The 24,627-nt window shown below is 36.3% G+C and overlaps 1 protein-coding gene across 2 annotated transcripts; it reads left to right on the forward strand.

The window, feature by feature from the left end:
- Positions 1-14,892: 14,892 nt before the first annotated feature.
- On the forward strand, positions 14,893-24,109 carry slc20a1a (solute carrier family 20 member 1a). 2 transcript variants are annotated; one of them, XM_067413553.1, is made up of 12 exons: positions 14,936-15,027; positions 15,812-15,856; positions 16,215-16,842; positions 17,202-17,342; positions 17,751-17,836; positions 17,979-18,075; positions 19,254-19,373; positions 20,416-20,631; positions 20,800-21,295; positions 22,920-23,105; positions 23,459-23,543; positions 23,642-24,109. In XM_067413553.1, exons 3-12 carry the CDS (start codon positions 16,494-16,496, stop codon positions 23,804-23,806), a joined length of 1,941 nt encoding a protein of 646 aa, XP_067269654.1. In that variant the 5' UTR covers positions 14,936-15,027; positions 15,812-15,856; positions 16,215-16,493; the 3' UTR covers positions 23,807-24,109. The 2 variants fall into 2 exon arrangements, with proteins under 2 accessions (XP_067269653.1, XP_067269654.1); XM_067413552.1 differs by lacking the exon at positions 15,812-15,856 and having other exon boundaries at positions 14,893-15,027.
- The last annotated feature ends 518 nt before the right edge of the window (positions 24,110-24,627 follow it).

The following is a 24,627-nucleotide window of genomic DNA, read 5'->3' on the forward strand; positions in this document are numbered from 1 at the left end:
ATCACGACTTAAGAAGTGGGAATTATCACATTTCCGATAGCACGCAAATACGGCATTAGCAGCGACAATGTCATGCTTTATCTTTTACAAAGTAAGCTAGCATTGTAATATAACAATTAGCCTAACATGTAACAATGTTTACCATGGCTTCAGATGAATTAAAAACGTACAAGATTAAAACTAACCTGATGTGCATTCTTTGTTCTTCATTTTCTATAAGCAGAGTTAACAAGTCTTGCTGTGTTTTCTTGGAATCTTGCTCCAACCAAAACAAAGAGAATTATCGAACCAAGAGTCGTAAACAGGACTTCTCCCTTCGTAAATATGAACATCCCAGTAGGGCTAGAAGGATATCTTCTAGTAAGTAACCTTCTAAAAAGTAAGTAACTTAAAATTTTGAGTTTATTAAAATAAAAAATTTGAGTTGATACAATGAAGGAAAATGGTGTAATAAGAAAGTCAAAATATCATTTTATCTGAACCACATAAAAAATTTAATAAATCATGAAAATAGCAATATTTGGCATGTTTCACTGCGTCGTCACAAATAAAACACACATTCACCCAGTATACTTACAAAACCTTTTAATAATATTTTAATAAAGGTTGTCGATTCTCAAAAATGTTCATTGTATTAACTCAAATTTTTAATTTCAATGAGCTCAACATTTTAAGGTAATCAGGTAACTTTTCATTTTTATTTTTTACAGTACATATATAATCACATCTTAGTAGTATGAGTCAACATTTGAACCATTTAATTTTTTAACTGTCTATATCAGCAGGATCAATATAGCCTATTTTTGCCATTCAAAGAGGGAAACTAAAACTAAAACTGCATATATACCGTAAACAAAGCAGCGCTTGCTTACAATTCTGAGTATCAATCACACATATCACTTTCTTCATTTCAATCAGCTCATGTTATTATGAAAATATTACTGCATTCGAATACTCAGGTAAAATTACATACAATTATAACAGACTTCTCTCTGTACCGCCTTGATTTCTTTGCTCTCTTTCATCACTTTCGTTTTTCTTCTCGTGCACTTGTTCGCTAACCTGAACATCAGAGTTCTCTCTCTCACCAATTAATTCTAGGGAAGGATCCATCTGTTGTGTGCTTTATCACATGGGGAACAAAGGATGCATTTGGAGGCAGCATTTGGAGCTTTCCAATTGGGACAGCCTTCGTCACTCAGCTGTGACGCAATCGGCCTTTGAATGCGACCTTCGAAAGATTCAGCCTCTGAATTGGGAAGCAGCAACTGAATCATTAACGCAATGATTCATTTAAGCATACTGATTCATGCTCAGAGTCAACCCGATCACACATAAATGCGTATAAATAGTACGAGTGTGCAATGTCATGGAATGTATACGCCAAAACTCATTTTGGCGTGCATATGATACGCACTTTATGGCGTATATATGACACGCTCTCTTGGGTAGGTTTAGGGTAGTGGGGCGGGGGGTTCGTATAATATGCCATAAAGTGCATATCATATGGACATGAAAAACAGCGTATCATGTGGCGTATACATTCCACGACATTGCACACTCGTACGATTTATACGTATTTTTCGTGAGATCCGGCTGTCAGAGTTGTTCAATGCTTCATGTGGCTTTATTTGAAACTCTATTCAATGACAGAGCAAAATTAATTGTTAGTATTTCATCTAAAATGTACATTACACAATATACTATTTTGTTGTTTATTTTTTGTTGTTTAAAAGCAAATCTAGCATCCTGGGGGCCATGATGGCAGTTGAACAAACTCAGGGTTACAGGATTAGTTTTGAGTTGACAAAACCAATCCAATCCAATCAGGTTTTGTTGGTACCATGATCATCAACTTCCTCTGTCAACTGATACAGAGAAACTGCGATTCCCTGAATCCTGCGAGAAACTCAGCATCATTCTCTCTTCTGCCCAAAATTAAGATATTGAAGAATTATAGAAGAATTAAAATCAATTCTGAATAATAAATGCCAAAGCATAAAATTGACTTGCGGTTACTTTTTAGACTTGCATGTCCAAACTTACCTAGCAATGCAAGCATGTCCTTGGTTATTTTTATTAACTCTTTGGACAGAAGCTTCATAGTTAGAAGCTTCTGATTGATGCAGACTTGACCTTTTTTGTGTTGTGGAGCACTCCCTGCATTATTCCAGTAATTAAGTGTTCATGCTTCTGACTCACTTCCGAAGGATTACAGTTCAAAAAGAAATTCAACCAAACCTACACATTCCCACCTTTACAGGTCTGACAGACAGGTAAGTCAGCACCAACACAGTCTGTGACACATCAACTGTCTGCTCCTCTTCTCCCTGCTCCTCAGGCTTGACTACGTTTCCAGGGAGGCCAGGCAACATCTGTGAGATTTATTCACATTAGGAGGACAAACCAGTCATTTCGCTGCTCTTTGTTTTTCGCATCACCCTTCTCACTTTCTTCCCTAAAGGCAATTAAGTCAGGGCAGCACAAGCCGAGGCTTTAGTCAGGGATTTTTTTTGAGGGGGGGGGACAAACCTTTCCATACAGGCCACAGCAAGTATTTTGGGTCTCACACACACAACATATCCACACATACACATGCAGACATTCCTCACTTCTGAGAAAATTGCTTTGAGTGATCCTACCGATCCTGTTTGGCAAGGGAATGGAGGGAGGGAAGGGGTGGATGAAGGAGTGACAGATGGAGGAAAAAATGAGGAGAGAGATATACTGATAGACAACACGTTCCTTGTGAACTACTTTTAAGGGGTTTATTTGCATGTTGAATCAGGTTTAACTGTTACAGTTCAGGGTTTTTACCATGGAAATAATTATTATGATGCTGTTCGTTATTTTGACAATCTAAGGAGGAAATAGAAGTAAAAATAAACCTGGCGAAATGCACATAAGAGGTTCACTCTTTGCTTGTGTTTAGGTGCAATATGGAATCCTTCACAATTTTTTTTTTTTTTACATGAATAAGTAAGACCTAATGTAATCTTTTTATTAATGAATGGGATTTACAAAGATATTGATCAAGTTCAGAGAGCAGGATATAAACTTTGAACATAGATTAGCTATTTATCATATTTACCTATGACTAAATGACTATGGAGTTTATGTGAATATCAGTAATTGCATCTAAGGATTATGAACAATAGTAAATGAAAGTCTCTAGTTTCTCTTTCTTTCTCCTTTGTTTAATTGATTGATTGTGTATGATTGAGTATTAAAAACATAATTAAAATGGAATATAATTCAAATAGAATATTAATCTTTTTTTTTAATATATGTGCACAATAAATGGCTTGATGATGAAATGCGTTCATCTAAATCTACTGACAAATCATCAACAAACACATTTGTTTTTCCATCATGTTGGGGACTAATTATATTTCCATAATAATAAACATCACACAAACCTTTTTTAATATTTTGATATTAAAAAAAGGACACTTGCTGATCCCCACAATATAGGTAAAAGAATGAATGATGAATTTGTGTTTTACTGGCATCTAGTGGCCATTGTTTTGTGTTTCGGTACTATCACTGAAAGTTGATAACCAAATTGGTATATTGATCAGAGAGAATTAACAGTATATCAAGTTAGTGGCATAATGGTTAAAGATCTGGTGTGGTAACCAAAAGGTTGTAGGTTCTGCATCCACAAATAATGGCCTAAATCATCACCATTTTGTCAATGCAACTAAATTAACTATGAGTAGACTAATAAATGTCTGTCACAATTAGTAAACTGTTATCAAACCATCATGATTTAAAGGGTTAGTTTACCCAAAATGAAAATTCTGTCATAAATTACTCACCCTAATGTCGTTCGACACCGACCTCCGTTAATCTTCGGAACACTAATGAAGACATTTTTGTTAAAATCTGATGGCTCAGACAGGCCTTCATTCATTGACACCAATGTCATTTCTCCTCTCAAGACCCATAAAAGGCACTAAAGACGTTGGTACAAAGCCCATCTCACTACAGTGGCTCTACAATAATTTTATGAAGCAACGAGAATAGTTTTTGTGCGCAACTTTTATCATGACCGGACGGGACTCTGTCGCGGGCGCCATTTCCACATTTCCGGTCATGAGTAAGAGCCTATGAGGTAAAGCTGCTCTGTTTATCATATTAGATACATTTAAGTGTGTTGAAAATTATGTTATGATGTTACAGAGTTACATTATGAGTTCGCTTGACGGCTGCTGTGACACTTCTTCACACTGCTAAGAGTAAAGCGTTTCTACCAAATAAAACCGGAAACCGAGGGTAACGCAGATATGACGCGTTGAATTGAATTGACAGGCAACTAACTAAGCGTTACCTCAGACGATATGCTTAGACATCCCAGTTTCTTGGTTAAAATAGCAATTTTCTAACAATTTAGAAATAGTTGGAAACATTTGGGATATTGTAAGAACTCAGCTGAACAAAATATACAACATTTTGCAGAACCAAAGTCAGCGCACTGGTGGTGGCTGATGACAGCCAGTCCCTCCTTCACAGTGCCTTAAAGGAATAGTTCACCCAAAAATTAAAACTCTGTCATAATTTACTCACCCTCAAGTTGTTTCAAACTTCTATACTTTTTTTCTGCTATGTAGAACATAAAATAAGCAAGGTTGAATCAAACCAAGCAGTTATGGGGCACCATTGACCTCCATAGTATTTTCCCCGTAATATTTTAGAAATTTTGACTGTTCAGTGACCGACATTCTTTAAAATGTCTTCTTTTGTGTTTAGCAGAAGAAGAAAAAATCATACTGGTTTGGAACACCCTGAGTGTGACTAAACAATGACAGAATGTTCAATTTTGGGTGAACTCCCTGAGTGAGAGTGAGGTGACCTGAAGGCCATGGCAACCCATATTCAGAATTTGTCATTTAACCCATTTAACCTATCCAAGTGCATAAACATAGGAGCATTGAGTAGTAAAGTAGTTATGGGTATTCTCTAGCAGTTGCGAGTATGACTGCAAGCGCACACTTCCATATATTATAGGCAAAAAAACGGTATGTGACAAAAGTATAAATTCATAGTACTCTTAAAAGAGTAGACAAAACCCGGATGACCTACTTTATCCCAGTGGTTCCCAAACCTGTCCTAGCACTGCACATTTTGCATGTTTTCCTCTTTAGACACACCTGATCCAACTCATCAGCTCATTATTAAAGATGGCAAGACCTGGGAGACATACAAAATGTCCAGTGCTGGGGGTCCTCCGGGACAGGTTTGGAAACCTCTGCCTTATGAGGCCAAGAGAGGATATGTGAAAATGCCGGTGATGCGACGCAAATGACGCTGGTTGGTCAAGCGTTAAGGGCAACATGGCGAATGTACATCCAGATGACATTGTATAACTCATTCAAAATAAGTAAAAGACGATTTCAGATGGAGCTATCATTTGTACACTCGTTATTGCGGTGCATTATGGGATTGAATGAGTTCACTTGATAAGGTCCACTATCTTGACAAAAAATGTATGTAGATAACATCAAAATATGTATTTCTGCAAAAGTCAAGAACTCTGTAAAGTCTCTTCCAGTACATCCCAAAGACGTTCAATGAATTTAAGGTCTGAATTTAAGAGGTGCCAATTCATGTGTGAAAATGATTCTTCATGCCCCCTTCCAACCAATCTTTTACAATTTGAACCTGCAGTGAATCTTGACATTGTCGTCATGGAATGTCCTAGAAACATAATAATCACTGCAATAATGGTCCAATCGTAGATTTGAAGCATTTGTCCATGTAAATCCAAACAGGAACTGTTTTTTTTTTTTTTTTTGACTGGGCAGTGTATGAACATGAAACTGAGCCGATACAGTATTTTAAATAAATAAATAAAAACGTGTTTTATTATGCCAGTCCTTCTGATGTGTTAATATCGCAGCCTTCAATGGCTCGACTGCTTTGAGTGTCCATGTTAGAAAAGGTTTCTGAATAGATTTGTTGTATAAGAGGTGTTGGCAGCAGAGACTCGAGGGAACTGGGTTGCTTTGCCTCAGGCAAGCACTGACATGTTCTTGGATTATGATTGCAAACTTGTGTAAACTATTGTTAAAATAGACTTGTTTATGTGCGGGAAAAATCTGCCCACTGTTCTTTTCACTGTTATTGTCTTATCTTAATGAAAAGATGTCTAGGCAATTCTGGCTGTTTCTGTCTTTCTTAATTGAGCGTCTCCAGATTCATGTTAACAAGATGTCAAGGTAAAAGAACACATGAAAAAACAACTAACAGTTGTCCTTGTGAAATGAAAAAGACTGAGCAATTAAACTAAACAGCACCAAGTACATAAATAAACAAAACCTTGCACTGTTCTGGGTAAATTGTCATTGTACTCTATAATAGAGATTAATTTAGAAAGACGCCAATGAGTTCTTCTCTTTGTGTTTACAGTTCAGGTCTCCCACAGCTTTTCACATGTCATTATCTGTTATTTCAAAAGTGATGTTTTCAGCAGAAGCGAAAAGTATTTCAAATAATCTCTTATTTACCCTTTCACGTGCTATTTAACATTTCTCATTCGTTTTTTAGCTACCCATTGTGCATTTTATCTATATAATTACAGTAGCAGGCTTTGTTAAATTGCATGTAATTGGTGGTTATTTTGGGTGTGGTGATTTGTTCAGTCAGTGTATCAATGTCATTTCGGGCCGTTGTATTGTGTCAATAATAATAAGGCTTCGTGAGTCACATTTAAACCTACAACAGCCTTATCACTTTACATGTGTATTTTCTTACCACATAATAAAAAATGTAAGGGATGTCATATAAGGACTTAAGCATATTTACTTAAGAAGGCCTCAGCCTAGGACAAAGAGTGATCTAATGATTATTGATGATTTAATAGATTGTTAAAGTCTACTAGAAAAATAGATATTGATTTTTATATATATATATATATATATATATATATATATATATATATATATATATATATATATATATATTTATAATCAACATCTCTTTGACCTACAGTAGCTTGCCTGTTTGATCGGACCACACAAGCCAGACTTCAATTCCCTTGTGCATCAATGAACCTTGGACACCCCTGGCAACAGGGTCATAGGTGGCCAAGGCTCATTGGTGCACATGGGGAGTGAAGTCTGGCTTAGTCTAGCTCAGATTGCTCAAGAAGTTAATGGTGGTTATGACAGAAAGGTGTCAGAATACACAGTACATCACAGTTTGTTGCTATGGGGCTGCATAGCATAGCATCCCCATGCTGACCCCTGTCCATTGCCCAAAGCACCAACAGTGGGCACGTGAGCATCAGAACTGGACCATGGAGCAATGAAAGAAGGCAGCCTGGTCCTATGAATTCACTTTTTTTTTTTTGTTGCGTTGCTTAACTGAGGAACACATGGCACCAGGATGCACTATGGGAAGAAGGCGAGCCAGCAGAGTAACTGTGATGCTTTGGGCAATTTTCCCCAGATCTCAAACTAATCGGGCATCTGTGGGATGTGCTGAACAAACAAGTCCCGTCCATGGAGGCTCTACTAGACCCCTGAAGGTGTGCTGTGGTATCTCTGGCTCCAAGATGTTAGCAGAAGATCCTTTAAGTCCTGTAAGTTGTAAGGTGGGGGCTCCATGGATCAGACTTGCTTGTTCAGCACATCCTACAGATGTTCGTTTGGATTGAGATCTGGGAAATTTGGAGGCCAAGTCAACACCTCAAATTTGTTGTTGTGCTCTTCAAACCATTCCTGGACCATTTTTGCCACAGCCACCAGGGAATACAGTTTCCCTTAAAGGGTGTACAAGATCTGCAACAATGTTTAGTGTCATGAAAGTGCTACATGAATGACAGGACCCAAGGTTTCCCAGCAGAACATTGCCCAAAGCGTCAAACAGCCTCTGCCGGCTTGCCTTCTTCCCATAGTGCATCCTGGTGCCGTGTGTTTCCCAGGTAAGCAACGCACAAACACCCTGCCATCCACATGATGTAAAGAAAATATACAGGTCCTTCTCAAAAAGTTTGCATATTGTGATAAAAGTTCATTATTTTCCATAAATTAATGATAAAAATTAAACTTTCATATATAGATTCATTGCACACCAACTAATATACATTTCAGGTCTTTTATTGTTTTAATACTGATGATTTTGGCTGATTTTGGATTCTCAGCTCATGAAAACCCAAAATTCCTATCTCAAAATTAGCATATTCCATCCGACCAATAATAGAAAAGTGTTTTTAATACAAAAAAGTCAACCTTCTAATAATAACAATATTCAGTTATGCACTCAATACTTGGTCGGGAATGCTTTTGCAGAAATTACTGCTTCAATGCGGCGTGGCATGGAGGCAATCAGCCTGTGGCACTGCTGAGGTGTTATGGAGGCCCAGGATGCTTCAGGCATTTTGGCATTTCCTTCTCCCCAGTACTCCTCCAGATTCTGGCACCTTGATTTCCGAATGCCCTGCTAAATTTGCTTTCATCCGAAAAGAGTACTTTGGACCAGTGAGCAACAGTCCAGTGCTGCTTCTCTGTAGCCCAAAAGTGTCTTGACCTGGGGAATGCGGCACCTGTAGCCCCTTTCCTGAACACACCTGTGCACGGTGGCTCTGGATGTTTCTACTCCAGACTCAGTCCACTGCTTCTGCAGGTCCCCCAAGGTCTGGAATCGGTCCTTCTCCACAATCTTCCTCAGGGTCCGGTCACCTCTTCTCGTTGTGTAGCGTTTTTTCGCCACACTTTTGCTACAGCACTCTCGGAACAGCCTATTTGTTCAGAAATTTCTTTCAGAAGGGTTCTCGCTTGAGGGTGTCAATGATGGCCTTCTGGAGAGGGTCGGGTCGGCAGTCTTACCCATGATTGCGGTTTTGAGTACTGAACCAGGCTGGGAGTTTTTAAAAGCCTCAGGAATCTTTTGCAGGTGTTTAGAGTTAATTAGTTGATTCAGATGATTAGGTTAATAGCTCGTTTAGAGAACCTTTTCATGATATGCTAATTTTTTGAGATAGGAATTTTGGGTTTTCATGAGCTGTATGCCAAAATCATCAGTATTAAAACAATAAAAGACCTGAAATATTTCAGTTGGTGTGCAATGAATCTAAAATATATGAAAGTTTCATTTTTATCACTACATTATGGAAAATAATGAACTTTTATCACAATATGCTAATTTTTTTAGAAGGACCTGTAATTCATCAGACCAGGCCACCTTCTTCCAGTTCTCCGTGGTCCAGTTCTGATGCTCAACTGCATGGACACCCTGACTGGTCTGTGGCTATGCAGCCCCATATGCAGCAAACTGATATGCACTGGGTATTCTGACACCTTTCTATCAGAACCAGCATTAACTTCTTTAGCAATCTGAGCTACAGGATCATCTGTTTGATCTAGCTACAGGATCATCTGTTTGATCTAGCTACAGGATCATCTGTTTGATCTAGCTACAGGATCATCTGTTTGATCTAGCTACAGGATCATCTGTCAGCCTTCACCCCCCACATGCATCAATGCATGGCCGCCTATGACCCTGTCGCCTGTTAACCACTATTGCTTCCTTGGATCACTTTTGATAGTTACTGACCACAGCATACAGGGAACACCCCACAAGAGCTGCAGTTTTGGAGATGCTCTGACCAGGTCATCTAGCCGTGACAGTTTTGACCTTGTCAAACTCTTTTCACTTTACTTTTTACCTCAGAAATACACAAGATCATAGCTTTTTTTAAAAGGCATATTTCAGTAAATGTTTAAACAGTGTCTTAGACACTGAGCTGCAAACATGTATCATGGTATTTACAGAGAGAGGATCTAAAATTCCATGTGTAAAAAAAAATAAGAATTGTTTTAAAGAAATATTGACAAGTTACATTACAATATATATTTTGCACATTGATGTATTGAGGATCATAATTTTTATGTTAGGGTTTTAATATGCCAATTAAACAGTTTTTCTCTTAGGTGTGCATAGGTTTTCATTCTTTACATTTTTATTGTGTAGCTCTTCCTATTCTGTTTGTTTGTGTTATTTATATTTAGATATGGTATTGCATATTTCTCCTTTTATTTTACATTAGTCTTCTGTTAGAGTTTGAATAAAGTTTTGCTAAACTGAAATTCAATTTTCCTGCCAAGTTTTTGGTATAGCATGCAGCTCATCATCATTACTCCTCTTCACTGAGCTGTACGTTTATTTCAAATCAAATTGGTTTACATATGTAGTGGCACATTTTTGTGTTTTTATACAGTGACCTATATATCTGTTTTATCAGTGAAAAAAAAATCCCTATCTTGGGATTTATGTTGATCTATGTCACAGTTCAGAGCGTTCAACAGACCAGGAAGAAAACAGCTTATTTTAGCATCTTCTGCTGTGCGTCAGTGTGCTAACCTATTAGTGGAACGACTGAGCAGCCTGCAGACACATGTGGGCGAGACGCAGAGCAAAAACCCAACTATTTAGTCTGAAGATTCTTTTCCTGTTTTCCTACGCGTCGAGTTTAAATACAGGTTTAAGCAAGCGGTTTTGGGGGAAAACAGAGCTGCCACTGTGCGCCTGATTTTTTTTTATTTTACTGTATTTTCCCAGAGAGAGTTAAAATGAGCAGGTTATCTGTTTCGTAAGACGACAGGCAAATATTATGATTGAAAACTGCTTCGTATGAGTAGGCTAAGTTCAAAATTTCAAGACTGATTTCACAAGACTAAACGCAGGTTAGATGTTTGCAACATCTGCCAGTCTCTGAATTACAAAGAAGAGTGAAAGACCTGTCATTTCAGACAAATACAACAACAGGCTTATTTAATTTTGGTCTGGCCTTGAGCCAGAACCTTCTTCTGTATTTCACAAGGAGCTGCCTGTGGTCTCGACTGAGGTCAGGGTTTGTGTGGAAGCAAAAAAATCCTGTAGGGGAAATTCCTTACTCCCCTGTGACTGAACCAACATGCACATGAAAACATGATTATAGCCTATATCCATATTCATATGATATTATATCCATAATGTTTGGGACTTTTACTCAGAAAGGTTGCATTTAATTGATCAAAAGTGACAGTAAAGACTGTTTTATTGAGTGTTATTTTGACATTCTGTTTCAAAATAATTGTAGTGTGTGCGCTTGCACGTGTGTGTGTGTGTGTGTGTGTGTGTGTGTGTGTGTGTGTGTGTGTGTGTGTGTGTGTGTGTGTGTGTGTGTGTGTGTGTGTGTGTGTGTGTGTGTGTGTGTGTGTGTGTGTGTGTGTTCTGGTGGTGACATCAACCTGAATGCACCTTGGGGACCTAAATTTGTTTGTAGTTTTGTGTGATGAGTAGGGTTAGAAGTAGGCTTTGTATAAGGGCATAGAATATACAGTTTGTACAGTATAAAAACCATTACGTCTATGAAGAGTCCCCACAATGATAGTAAACCGTGTGTGTAAATATTTTTATTTCAACAAAACTATTAGACTGCACAACTGTTTTCAACATTGGTGATAATGTTTCTTTAAAAAAAATTAATAATAATTATAAGAAGAAGAAGAAATATTATGGTTTTCATCATAATAGAATGATTTATGTAATAATGCTGAAAATTCATCTTTGCAATCACAGAAATAAATTACATTTTAAAATATATTAAAATAAAAATCAGTTGTTTTAAATTGTAATGATATTACATTATTACTGTTTTTACTGTTTTTTGATCAAATAAATGCAGCCGTGATGAGCATAAGAAACGTCCACAAAAAAAAAATCTTACAAACCCCAAACTTTTGAACAGTTCATAATAGATTAAGCACTAGATACTTATATAAAAAAATGTAACTGTTGAAACAAGAGAACACACGTCACCTTAGTCATCTTAAATCATAGCAGCAGAAAATATGTCCTCAGGTTCAGCATTATCATATCTGCACTCAGATATCTATTGTAAGTCATATTTTGAAGATGCATCACCGTGATCTCTTTTACCAATTTTTGTCACATTGAAATTCTGTTTTAAATGAGACCATTGCCAATATTAAATACTGTAATGAAGATAAATAACTCTTTAAGAAGTACTTTGTAGATTGTGGGTCACTGACATGGAAATAATCTCCATGACATTACGTGTTGACAGACCCTCAGGGCAGGCCCCTCAGGCCTTCCCAAATAGGGTTCAAAGTTTGATCCAAAAATATCTGCCTCTTTTCTTGTTTTAGCTGAGAATGCATTTTCCATATCAAACATACCATCCATCACTTTAAAACGGTAAATAATTACACGAAGGAAGTTGTCAGCAGTCTAGTGTCCATCGTAGCATTTTGGTCCTGGCAGAGTTGCTGACGGTCAAAGATGTGTCTATGATCCATGGAAAAAACGGATGTTCATTAGTCACTGATAATGGAAAAAGACATGTTCATAAGTATGGTGCACTAATAAATGATTAGAGATTGGTAATTGTATAAAGATGTATCCTGTTCTGAGTTTAAAGCTGTTTTCCATTATCTAAGTAATTATGGACTGTAGACCAGAATACGTTAGGTAAGAAAAGTTGGAAACAAAATGTTTTAAAGTTAATAAATGTAACGTTTTATTTTGTATACATACATTTTAACTGCTCTGAACTTGAAATATTTGAGTAAGCTAATTCATACATTTAACTTAAAATTATCATGTAATCGCAACTTAAATATTTTTAGTAGTGGAAACTTGCCTAATTTTTACCAGCTAATTCAATAAATGCTAACTTGTTAATTGGTAACACAATAGCTGTGTCCCAAATGACACACTATACACTATGCACTTATACACTATGTTCTTATGTACTCAACCGTGTAGTGTATGAACTTTACATGGTTATATTGTCATTCAGTGTCAGAATCTGGTAGTGACTCCCCCTCCAGTAATTAAAGCTGTGACAGTTGAGTGCATGAAGTGTTCAATATTCCACCCTTGTTTTTTTTCCATTAATTTAGTGCATCATGCAGCTATTTAAAGTGCACTTATTCTTTTTGGAATTTTCAGTGTGAATACTTACACTATTTATCCTTAAAAACATTATAGAATAGCGCACAAGTACGCATTTTGGGACACAGCTAATGCTTTGATAGCATTAGCATAGCACTTGCTAAATGAGTACATTAAACTACTAAACTAAATCTCCCACTTAAAATTAATCTTGCACACACAAAAAACAGCATTTTAGCATTTACTCTCCCTTGAGTGTCATGGCAAAACATGTTGGGAAATATAATTTTTTGTCTAATAAAAAAAAAAAACAAGTTCATAAAACTCAAAACAAAGAAGATAAACTCAAAAGAAAAAGAAAGTTATAAATACTAATAAAAGTTAATTTTATTGAACTAATTTGTTGAATTTGAGTTGGCTTTTCAAGTTTTTTGTTAAGTTGTTTTTATGGCCCCCTCAAACTTTTATAAAATCTGGTAACACTTTTTTTCAATGGTCCACTTTAAACATTCTACTAACTATAAGTAACTTTGCAACTGCACATCAACTAGTCATGAGAGTATTGGTAAATTAACACTTTATTCCGATGGTCCCCCAACAGACATTCCTTTAACTTTGCAACTAGTCTATAACATAACACCTAACTAGGGCTGTGCGATATTGGAAAAAAATGCGATATGCAATATCTTGTTAAATAATGCGATATCCGATATGCGATACGATATCGCTATTAGTGTGTAAAATCTATTTAAATTATATTAAAACAATTATTTAAAAACTGAGAATGAAACCATTGATGGGTAAAGAAACAATAAAACATTCTTTCTGGGTAAAGAAAGCATCGCTACAATTTCTGAAAGTGACCTGAAGTGTTTTAGCAAAAATTGATGTCATAAATCAGACAATATAATTTTAACATCAACGTAAACAAACAAAAAAGGTAATGCCAATATTTAAATACCAAAAACTCTTTGCTTGACTTGATAATATATAGTTATATCAACCTAAAACTGAACATCCAGATAAACAAAGAAACCTGATCTAGGGGTGGACGATTATTTTTGTTATTTTAATTTATCTTTGTTATTAAAAATGACAACTAAAAACAGAAGTCTTTACATTAATTAAATATACATTTAATAAATCCACAAAGGTTATTCAGCCAAGAGCACTGAGTGATTTTTTCTTTTTCTCGTTGTTTACTCTATTAGCAGGCTCTCACTTTAAGAGCTAATGCACGGATCTCATTGACACGCAATCGGTTTCTTTCCCCAACTGATATCCTTCACTTGAAGCATAACCGACTGGGTTTACATGAATACTCATCAAGACAGCCATTTTGACATAACTGCGTGTATATACACAATGTTAAAGTAGCCTATTAAAATCATTCAGATATTGCGTGCCGTTGCAATATGCATATTGCGATATGCACATTTGCGATATTTCAATACTTTCGTTATATTGCACATCCCTACACCTAACCCTGACCTATAACAGTCTACTACAGTCTACTAATACTCTAATGACTGCTAGTTGACAGTTACAAAGCTAGTTATAATGTCTAAAATTGAACATTTTTGTAACAATTGTCTTTCCAGACTTGGCATAAAGTCTGAATATGAGTTATTGTAAAAACAAATTGATGTAATATTTTTTTCACATCCCATTAATATTATACACAATTATGTGCATTCATATAGAGAAAACACATGCACATGTTAAGCCACCTTTATTTTATATCATTTTTTACAATGCTGAGCAGCTTCACAGTGTTAACAGGAAAGTAATGCAATAGAGTTCAATTATCATATAGTGTCATATGTCTTCATGAAGGCACACATGACGAAATATTACGTGTAATTGGTTATTTGGTGCAAACCTCTGGCTAAACATTAAAAGTCTTTGGCTTTAACAGAACTCAAAGTCTCATGATCCTCTGGAGGTGTGGTTCTCTTCACTCTCCCCTCCTTCTCTGGTAATTATATATAACAGGCCAGACTGAGCTACAGTTAGTTGAGTCGTGGAGTTTAAAAGCTTCAGGGTCATATTTACCTTGTGTTTTACCGTCAGTCAGTTCTTTGATAACACAGCCGATCAAGCAGAAGTCATACAACGCATTTGGTGAGTACTTTGTTTAGTTACTTTTATGTTACATCTGAGAGTTTTTGTCAAGGGTTGCAAAATTCAGCACTATTTATTCAACAGTGTGTTTGAACTCCATGAACTATTGAACTACATTTTCATTCATGCCCGTGACAGAATCTCACAATAGAACTGCACAATGTTGGTCATGAGACTCTTACATCAACTGTCAACTGTGTTTTCACAACCATCTGTATTTAATATCACCAAGACTTGACACTTTCATAAGTGGTTAACAAATTATGATGATTCTTGTGCATCTTGTCTGGTCATTCGTCAATATTGTCTGGTACGCAGTCAAACTAAACACCTGTTCTTGTAGAATAATAAGTCATTTAACAAATCATTCATCTACTTCACTTAAGAAGCATGTGTTCAAAAGTCTCTCTAAATCCTGTCTGAAGTCACTTATGTAATAGTCTGTGTGTTACATCAAAACTTGCTATCAAAAAGCTACATGTTGCCATCAAATTAGCAAAAGTATTTTCAGGCTCCTAATCAAATAACACGCTTAATGAAGCATTATTAAGCCTCTTTTCAAATGAATATGGCACTTTGTTTTGGAAATTCCTTACTTGGCTACTTACACTGGCCCACAGTAGATCTTAATGTTCCTTTGGGGTTGTTTTGGGGAAAAAGCAGCATAATTTTTATGGTGGATAAATAATATGCTGTACTAACAGATTCAAAAAAAGAGTTTACTAATACTAATAAATACTAATAAATAATTAAAAGCATTAAAATCCCCATCCCTTTGTCACAGCCACGTGGGTCTTTGCTGGTTAACCACCCCAGTCACGTGATTAAGGTAGAATTACTACATAAAATAGCAAGATATTGCTGCATGTTAGTGGTAGCGTGCTTTGCACTGCTTTTAAACAGAATTATTACAGTCTGAGCTGAAACATGGCATTATTTTATACTGTATGGTCAAAGTTGCATTCTCAAAACATTTGTAGGCATTGTCTGTTTTGCTTTTATAGTTACGTAGACTAGGTTAGGCTGTTTTGCACCCAAAAATCAGACTTTGTAGCAAAGTAAAATATCTAAATCAAGGCATATAAAAGCAGTGTGTGGTTTACTTTAATTGTGTGTTTCTGTTTTGTGCTTTTTAATAGTGAGATCTTAAAGTCTCTAATTTATCCAAATGGCTCTTTCTTTTACAGAATGTACCGTCGATCACTACTAAGATCTAGTCCACAATGGATGTCTCTGTCTGTGTAGCCACTCAAAGCCAATGCAAAGCTCTGACTGATTTTAGTATATGTAGCTAACAGTTGCTTTTTACTTCCTTTTCATTTGTGGAGACAGACAGGGTGTAGACTGATTTTTAACTTGTCTCCTTTACTACTTTGGATATTTATTTATTTAATAAGAAAAAAATACCTCAATAATCAGATCCAGTTTGATTCACAGTAGGCCAACAGTGCAGTTACTCTCCAGCAATGGAATCCACTACACTAGCATCCCTTGCAACCTTTACCACGCTAACGTCGGCCACACAGACAGACATGTCTAGTGTTCTCTGGCTGTTGATTCTGGGCTTCGTCATCGCTTTCATCCTGGCATTCTCTGTGGGTGCCAACGATGTGGCCAACTCCTTTGGTACAGCAGTGGGTTCTGGGGTCGTGACCTTGCGCCAGGCCTGCATCCTGGCCACCATCTTTGAGACAGTGGGTGCCATCCTTTTAGGGGCCAAGGTCAGTGAGACCATCCGATCGGGTATCATCGATGTTCACATGTACAATGGCTCGGAGGCTGTGCTGATGGCTGGTTCCACCAGCGCCATGTTTGGTGAGTGCATACTTGACACCAAGAAAGAAAATTCATTTTCTCATCCACATGTCATTCTGAACCTGTATGACTTTAGTTCTGCTGTTGTATGCAAAAGAAGATATTTGTGAATCAAATTAAAGTCAGCGGGGTCCAATGTTGTTTTGGACTCCATTGACTTCCATTGCTCTCTCTTTCACGCAAAGCCAATACATATTTTAACACCCTCAAAGTGTCCATCATAGTGTGTTACACAGTAGAATGTGATTCAGCTAAATCCAGTAAATTGCGAGCATGTCACCTAGGTGGAACTTTCTCATATTGTCATGACTTGTGATGGTCACGTCTCAAGCGTATGTTTGTTTTTTGCACTATTACAGGATCCGCTGTTTGGCAGCTCGTAGCTTCGTTCTTGAAACTCCCCATCTCTGGGACACACTGCATTGTGGGTGCTACAATCGGCTTTTCCATGGTTGCTAGGGGTTATCAGGGGGTCAAATGGCTGGAACTGCTGCGCATCGGTATGTGAAATTAAGTATTTTTGAGATTTTGCGTAAACATGCTTGGTCAGATTCAATAAAAAATTTTCCCTGAATAATGAGTAGGATAATGAAAAGAGAATATTTTCTCATGTGAACCCAGAAATAGTAAGCAGTAACACCACTCCAACATGATTTAATGCAGATCTCTTATTATTCTTTTCACATGACCCAAATGAGAACTATTTATGGAACAGAACATTTTGGACTATACAGACAGGAAACATGGTCACATGCTTACCCCTGGTGACTTACTGGGTGTTTGTTGATACTCGACGGGCAGCTCTGAGAAATCTTGGGCCATACCATTTTTAAATAACAGAGATTAGCATTGCTGTTTGGATGTTACATTATGCATGTTTGTGCAACTCATTGATATATGTGTTTCAGTTGCCTCTTGGTTTCTCTCACCTCTTCTCTCCGGCACAATGTCTGCCATTCTCTTCTACTTTGTTCGCAAGTTCATCTTGAATAAGGTAAAAAGCAAATCTAAGCTCACCTGTTTCACAATGTGCCCATGTCTGTTTTGGTACTTCGTAATCTCTTGTTGTTGTCAATAAAGAAAGAACATACTTTTTTTTGCCATGTGCTAAACAGCAATATATCAATGTGCTCTAGGAGGATCCAGTGCCCAATGGTTTAAGAGCATTACCAGTTTTCTATGCTGTTACCATGGGAATCAATCTGTTCTCCATCATGTTTACCGGAGCACCAAGTAAGTTTTTTCTACTCTAAATAAATAATTTTGCCTTTATTATTTGATTAAAAGACATATACTATATATATATATATATATATATATATATATATATATATATATATATATATATATATATACAATATTGCTTTATTTTTTATTTATTAATTGATTTTCCTATGTTTCAGTGCCACTAAAAGGGGGTTATGTCAGATTTAGCCTATTGAGGAACATTTTGTTCCTAAATTGTCACTAAGAATGTTCTTTGATACATTTTAATACACAAATACATTGACAACATGCTGAGGTCATGATCATATGTATGCATCCACTACCCCTCCCTTGTCTAATTAACTTCAATTTACATTCATAGTATGTAGTACTGTGTAGTAGTAGTACATTCATCATACAGAGGCCGGTTGGTTAAAAACAGTATTCTATATTGCTAATGAATATATGTGCTATGTAACAGTGTATAGCTGTTTGTTCGGATGATGGAATACCGAAATTATGAAGTATAATTTTGGCCCAAGTTCAACAATCTGTATTTTTAAGCAGACTTTAGGAGGATCATGATGTACTCAAGATAAAAAAGGCAGCTGTAAGCCAACTGTTGTCCTAGAGTCTGTATACTAATCAGCGGACCACAGGGCCGCCCTCTTCCTGGTTATCTACCGAGCCATGCTACACATGACCCTGTTTGATACTGGTTCTTCTCATTCAGAGGAACTGAAAAATAAATTAGCCATAAGTTATAATGATAAAAAAGACTCTTTCACTGGAAAGTTTCTTATTTCAACCTGACTTGAAACTGAAATTGTATAACCGTTTGCTTATCTCACTGTTTTGTAAGCAAACACAACAGGGTTAAAGTAATTCTGAAGGAAAAACGTAAGCTATCGTTGTTTACAAAAAAGATGTCCAGGATTCTTTCCCTTGTTAACAATTTGTCTTATATTATTCTTATTTTGTTGTATTTCAGGTTGACTTATCCACACAGTTTTGATATTAATAAGAATTTGAAGTTATGCTAATGCTAATTTGCTAATTTAGATAAACCCGGGACCTTTTTTAAGGAGGAATGGAAGTCTTGAAGTGTACTTGTTGATGTTCAAAATAAAAATTGTTGAATATGTAGCACTGTTTAACACTTACACGTGTTAGGTTTTCATCTCTTACTTCTCTTTATTCTACAGTGTTGGGATTCGATAAGGTACCATGGTGGGGCACTCTGCTGATCTCACTGGGCTGTGCCATGCTTACGGCTTTGGTGGTCTGGTTCATCGTGTGTCCACAGTTAAAGAAAAAGATCAAACGTAAATATTTATATTATCATGTCTGCAATTTTGTGACCATTCTCAGTATTCATTTTAAAATACTCAAAGTACAAAACTCTTAGAAAAAAAATGGAATGTTGTTTTTGCAGCATTATTGAATTCTTGAAGTCTTTTTTTATTCAGCAAAAAAGCATTAAAATGATCAAAAGTGACAGTAAAAAATATTATATAACTTTCCATTTATCAAAAAATACTGAAAAAGTATCAAGCAGCACAACAGTTTTAAAGGAACTGTATGTAAGAAATATATTTCAATGAATCATAAAATGACCCTGATATGTCACTAGACATTAAGAAATCTTGTTAATTTCAAATACTTATATCACTGACAACAGTAGTCCGGCCAGGATATTGTCATTTAAAAGTTGTTGTTGCAGCCCTCAACTGATGTTGATGTTGATGTTTTGGCCTGAAGCTCCACCCTCCACCTATCAACCAATCACGAAGTCAGTAGTATTTCAGCATCCGGGTTGCCAGCTCTGCTCTAGTAACCACAGCTACAGCTACAACGTGCCACTCTACAGTCATTTGAAAGTGATTGCAGTACCAGTTTTGACCACAATCTTACATACACTTCCTTTAACATTGACAAAAATAACAAATGTTTAATAAATATAAATAAAAGGCTGCTGAAAATTCACCTTTGTCACAGACATAAATTGCATTTGAAAATATATTTAAATAGAAAATATTATTATAATTTATTTCACAATATTACTGTTTTTACAGGGTTTTTTTCTGCAGATAAATGAAGCTTTGGGCATAAAGATACATTCTTTCAAAAAGATAAAAAAATCATACCACGCTCAAAATTGTGACTGGTATATCACCATTGCAACTTTATTTCTAGCAATTGTGACTATGTCTCACAGTGTGTCTTAATTTATTATTTTAAAGTCTATTTTCCAATTACTTTACCAGAAGCCTATTGTATTTCTAATAAACTGCCTCATTGACTTTGCATGCATTTGGATCCCTTCTTTTAATATAATTATTTCCCTAATTGTTTCCACCTTTTCAGGTCAGCATATTGCTGATACTAGTGGGACACAACTGATTGAGAAGAAGCCATCCCCAAATGGCCTCCTGGACCATCCCACCCAACCTCGAAGCTACTCTCCTGTTCCACAGACACCCCCTGCTGACAGCAACAAAGTGGCCTTTGACATCGGAGGCTCAGCGGAAACCGACCTGGACAACAAAGATTTTGACACCAAAGATTTGGATTGCACTCATGGTCAGCCTCTTGAAATGATACACACTCTGAATTGATTGCATTTAAGATTATGTTTTGATTAACTGATTAAGCTTTAACTTCTCTCTTTTGACTTTATTACTCTTTTGTTATTCTTTATTTATTCTTTATTTTTAATTTCTTTATTCAATTTTCGGTCATCCATTCTAGCTTTAAATGGCAATGCTGGAATTCCTGTACCAGACTTGAACGGAAGCCAGTTTCACACCGTACACAAAGATTCTGGAATCTACAAGGATCTACTGCACAAACTTCACCTGGCCAAGGTGGGCGAATGCATGGGAGAGACCGGAGAAAAACCTATCCGGCGTAACAACAGTTATACTTCTTACACCATGGCCATCTATGGAATACACGGGTCACTGAAGGAGGGCGAGGGAAGCCGGACCGGACTGGATGGAGAGAAAAGGCGCTCGCGGTACGACAGCTATAACAGTTACTGTACCGCAGTGGCTGATGGAGAAGGCGCTGAAGGAGATGGAGCTCTGGCAGTGGAGATGGTAGATGAGACCGTCAGAATAGACTCGTTGGAAGAGGAAGTAGATGAGCTTGAGATTGATAAGCCGGAGGTGTCCACGCTCTTCCAGTTCCTGCAGATCCTCACCGCCTGCTTTGGGTCATTTGCACATGGCGGAAATGACGTTAGGTATGAGAAGCATAATAAATGTGAATTCAGCATAATCTGAATTCAGGAATCACAACCTCAAAGTATACTATGAAAAATTGCTATTCATTTTGGGATTTGTTGGGGGGAGTTGTGGCCTAATGGTTAGAGTGTCAGACTTGTTACCTGAAGGTTGTTGGTTCGATTCTCAGTCCTGGCAGGCGGAGTGAATGAACAGCGCTCTCTTTCACTCTCATTACCCACAACGGATGTGCACTTGATATAACTACCATTTCCCCCATGGTTCAGCGAAAATGGATGTGTTTGTTCAATACTCACTGCTGTGTGTGTGCACTTGGATGGGTGAAATGTAGAGCACAAAAATATGCAATCTTTAACTGGAAGTGATGTGTGGCCAAATATGGTGTCCCATACTTTCACCTTCAGTTAAAGATTACATTAAACTATTACTGTTTTTAAAAACTAACTTTAAGTGGCCATTAGATGGGTTATTCTATTGCTGGCTAAAGTCTTCTATAGCTGAAAATCATGATTCCTTGTCCAAATTAGGCAATATATCTATCCATCAAAATGTTTTATTTATAACAGTCCTAAATACTTTAAATTCTTTCAAAATAACTTGTATCTTATGTGTCCATAAATTGTGCATCAATTCTTTTACCATACTATACTTTACATTTAAATTTGTGGAATTAATCCCACAACTATGTAAGATGCAGGTCACTTTCCCTCATTGATAAGATCTGAAGCACTGAAAGGTATATGTGCTCTCTCTGAGAAAAGATTTGAATCTAAAAAGAACAAGAGTTATTTTGTTAAACGTCAAGTGTTACCACAATATCAAAAGGAAAACAGATTTTATCACTGATAACACTGTGGGATGTTTAAAATACTTTTAATCATGAGTTCATTGGTGCCATATGCTCTTAGCATTATGCTAGCAAGTGGAGTTTTGGCTAAAACGTTTAAAATGGTCAAACTCTGTTACCATTACCTAATTTGTCTGTAAAAGAGTTGACAAAAAATACTATATAAAAAATTCTGTTAAAAGTAAAAAAGACAAGCATTGATTTAATAAAACTGAATATGTTTTCAATAAGATACTGCAACTGATTTCTGTTAGTGAACAGTTTTTTCCCCCTGCAAAATGTATCTCCAATTATAGAATTACTGTTCCAAAGTTTGAGTTCAGTAATATGGGGATTCATTCAATGATTGCATTTAAATTGATACAAAAAAGCGACTGCCAAGACATAGGCTAATGCTTCAAAAACATTTTTTTTTCTTCAAAATTAATGCTGTTCATTGAACTTCATATTCATCTAAGAATGAGACAAGGAAATTATTTTCAGCATTGATAATAATAAGAAACATTTCATCAAATCAGCATGATTTCTGAAAGATCATAAAAATTCAGCTTTGCATCACAGGAACCTTTTTAAAAATATATATATTTAAATAGAAAACATAAAAAACAGCTATTTTTAACAATAATATAACATTTGTTGTGCATAAGAGACTTTCAAAACATTTTAAAAATGTAAACGACCCCAAATTTTTAATGCATTTCTATTATTTTTCTCACATTGTTTTATAATGACCACAGTGTTAATGGGTTATATAACACATCATTCTTCTCTTACAGTAATGCGATTGGCCCCCTCGTTGCTCTCTGGCTGATTTATGACAGCGCTTCTGTAGCATCCAGTGCTCCTACACCAGTTTGGTTGCTCCTGTATGGTGGAGTGGGTATCTGTACAGGACTCTGGATTTGGGGTCGGAGGGTCATACAAACCATGGGCAAAGACCTGACTCCCATCACTCCCTCCAGGTAACAAGCTGCGTATGCCTTCATACATTCACTGAGCAAAAACTGATGATAAGAGCGATTATTTGTGGGATCAGACTTTATAGTTCAGTTTATCGCCGTGGTTCTCATGGGGCTTAAGGGCTGGTTCCCACTTTCTTATCTCTGTTGACTTTGCAGTGTAAACAAACAGTTTAACAACACTCATTGTCTCATGGAAATACCCTGAAGCACCAAAGCAGTAAAGAAAATTTGTCTTGTCTTTAGTGTTATGACATTTTGACAATGCCGCAGTACTTTTTCCCCGTTCAAACAGTCCTTTGCTGTGTGTAAAGATGCTTATAGTGCTTATTATAATCATCATGTCTGTCTTGCAGTGGGTTTAGCATTGAGCTCGCCTCTGCTGTAACTGTGGTTGTCGCTTCCAACATTGGACTCCCAGTCAGCACTACTCATTGCAAGGTGAGTCGCTTAATTGTAGATTAAATCCCTAACAGTTGTAATTTATAATATTAAACGTCCAATTTTATTATCTTCTTTGTTTGTGTGTGCATGGACAGGTTGGATCAGTGGTGTCAGTTGGCTGGCTCCGCTCCAGAAAGGCTGTTGATTGGCATCTGTTCCGGAATATCTTTATCGCTTGGTTTGTGACCGTGCCAATTTCTGGTCTCATCAGTGCTGCTATAATGGCACTCTTCTATTACGTTATACTGCCTATGACCTAATGTGTTACATTAAAACATTCACTCCTTGTAAATATCCTCAGTTATGGAATGCCCCTTAAACTTGTCCCATCATATGTACTGTACATAGCAAATCAAGGACTGTGTATGTTTGCACATCACACCCTTACTCTGTGATTTTTATTTTATTTTTTTAGCTGTAAAATGTGTGAGATATGTAGTATGAAAATGTTTAGGTTTACTTTGGGCCTCACTTTTTTATTATAAAAAAAGTAGTCTATTTCAACTTTTGGCAATTTCAGTAAAATTTAAATGTATTATCTGAGCTGTACGACAACATATATATATATATATATATATATATATATATATATATATATATATATATATATACTTGCATGAAATTTTAAATAAATCATGTTCCTGCTGACATGTGCATGCTTATTTCCACCTGTAAATAAACTTCAGTTTTTACAAAACATAAATTATGCTTTCTTGTCATTTTAAACTTTGAGAGACCTGTTTTTAATAAATAGTAAATCCATATTTATTAGAGTATGTTTATATAAGAAAAGTGTATTACATGGAGATTATTCTATAAATCTTTCAAAAATCCATGAATGTTTTCTTTGAAATCCAAACAAAACAAGGTAATCAGTGGACATGCACTTCTATCTTTCCCTGTTAATTTTTTAAATAAATTAAGACTGGAAGCCCATAATGGCTGTAATACTGTAGATTATAACTATTTTGTTGGTGATTGACCAAACTTTTAAATGGCTCATGCGCAATGCATTTCAATAAATGAGAAATGTATAACTCTATAGTAATCCCTTTGATAGGCTATGCTTATTGCTGAACAC

The sequence above is a fragment of the Pseudorasbora parva genome, chromosome 13, assembly GCF_024679245.1.
Source record: "Pseudorasbora parva isolate DD20220531a chromosome 13, ASM2467924v1, whole genome shotgun sequence".
In the NCBI taxonomy this organism is placed as follows: Eukaryota; Metazoa; Chordata; class Actinopteri; order Cypriniformes; family Gobionidae; genus Pseudorasbora; species Pseudorasbora parva.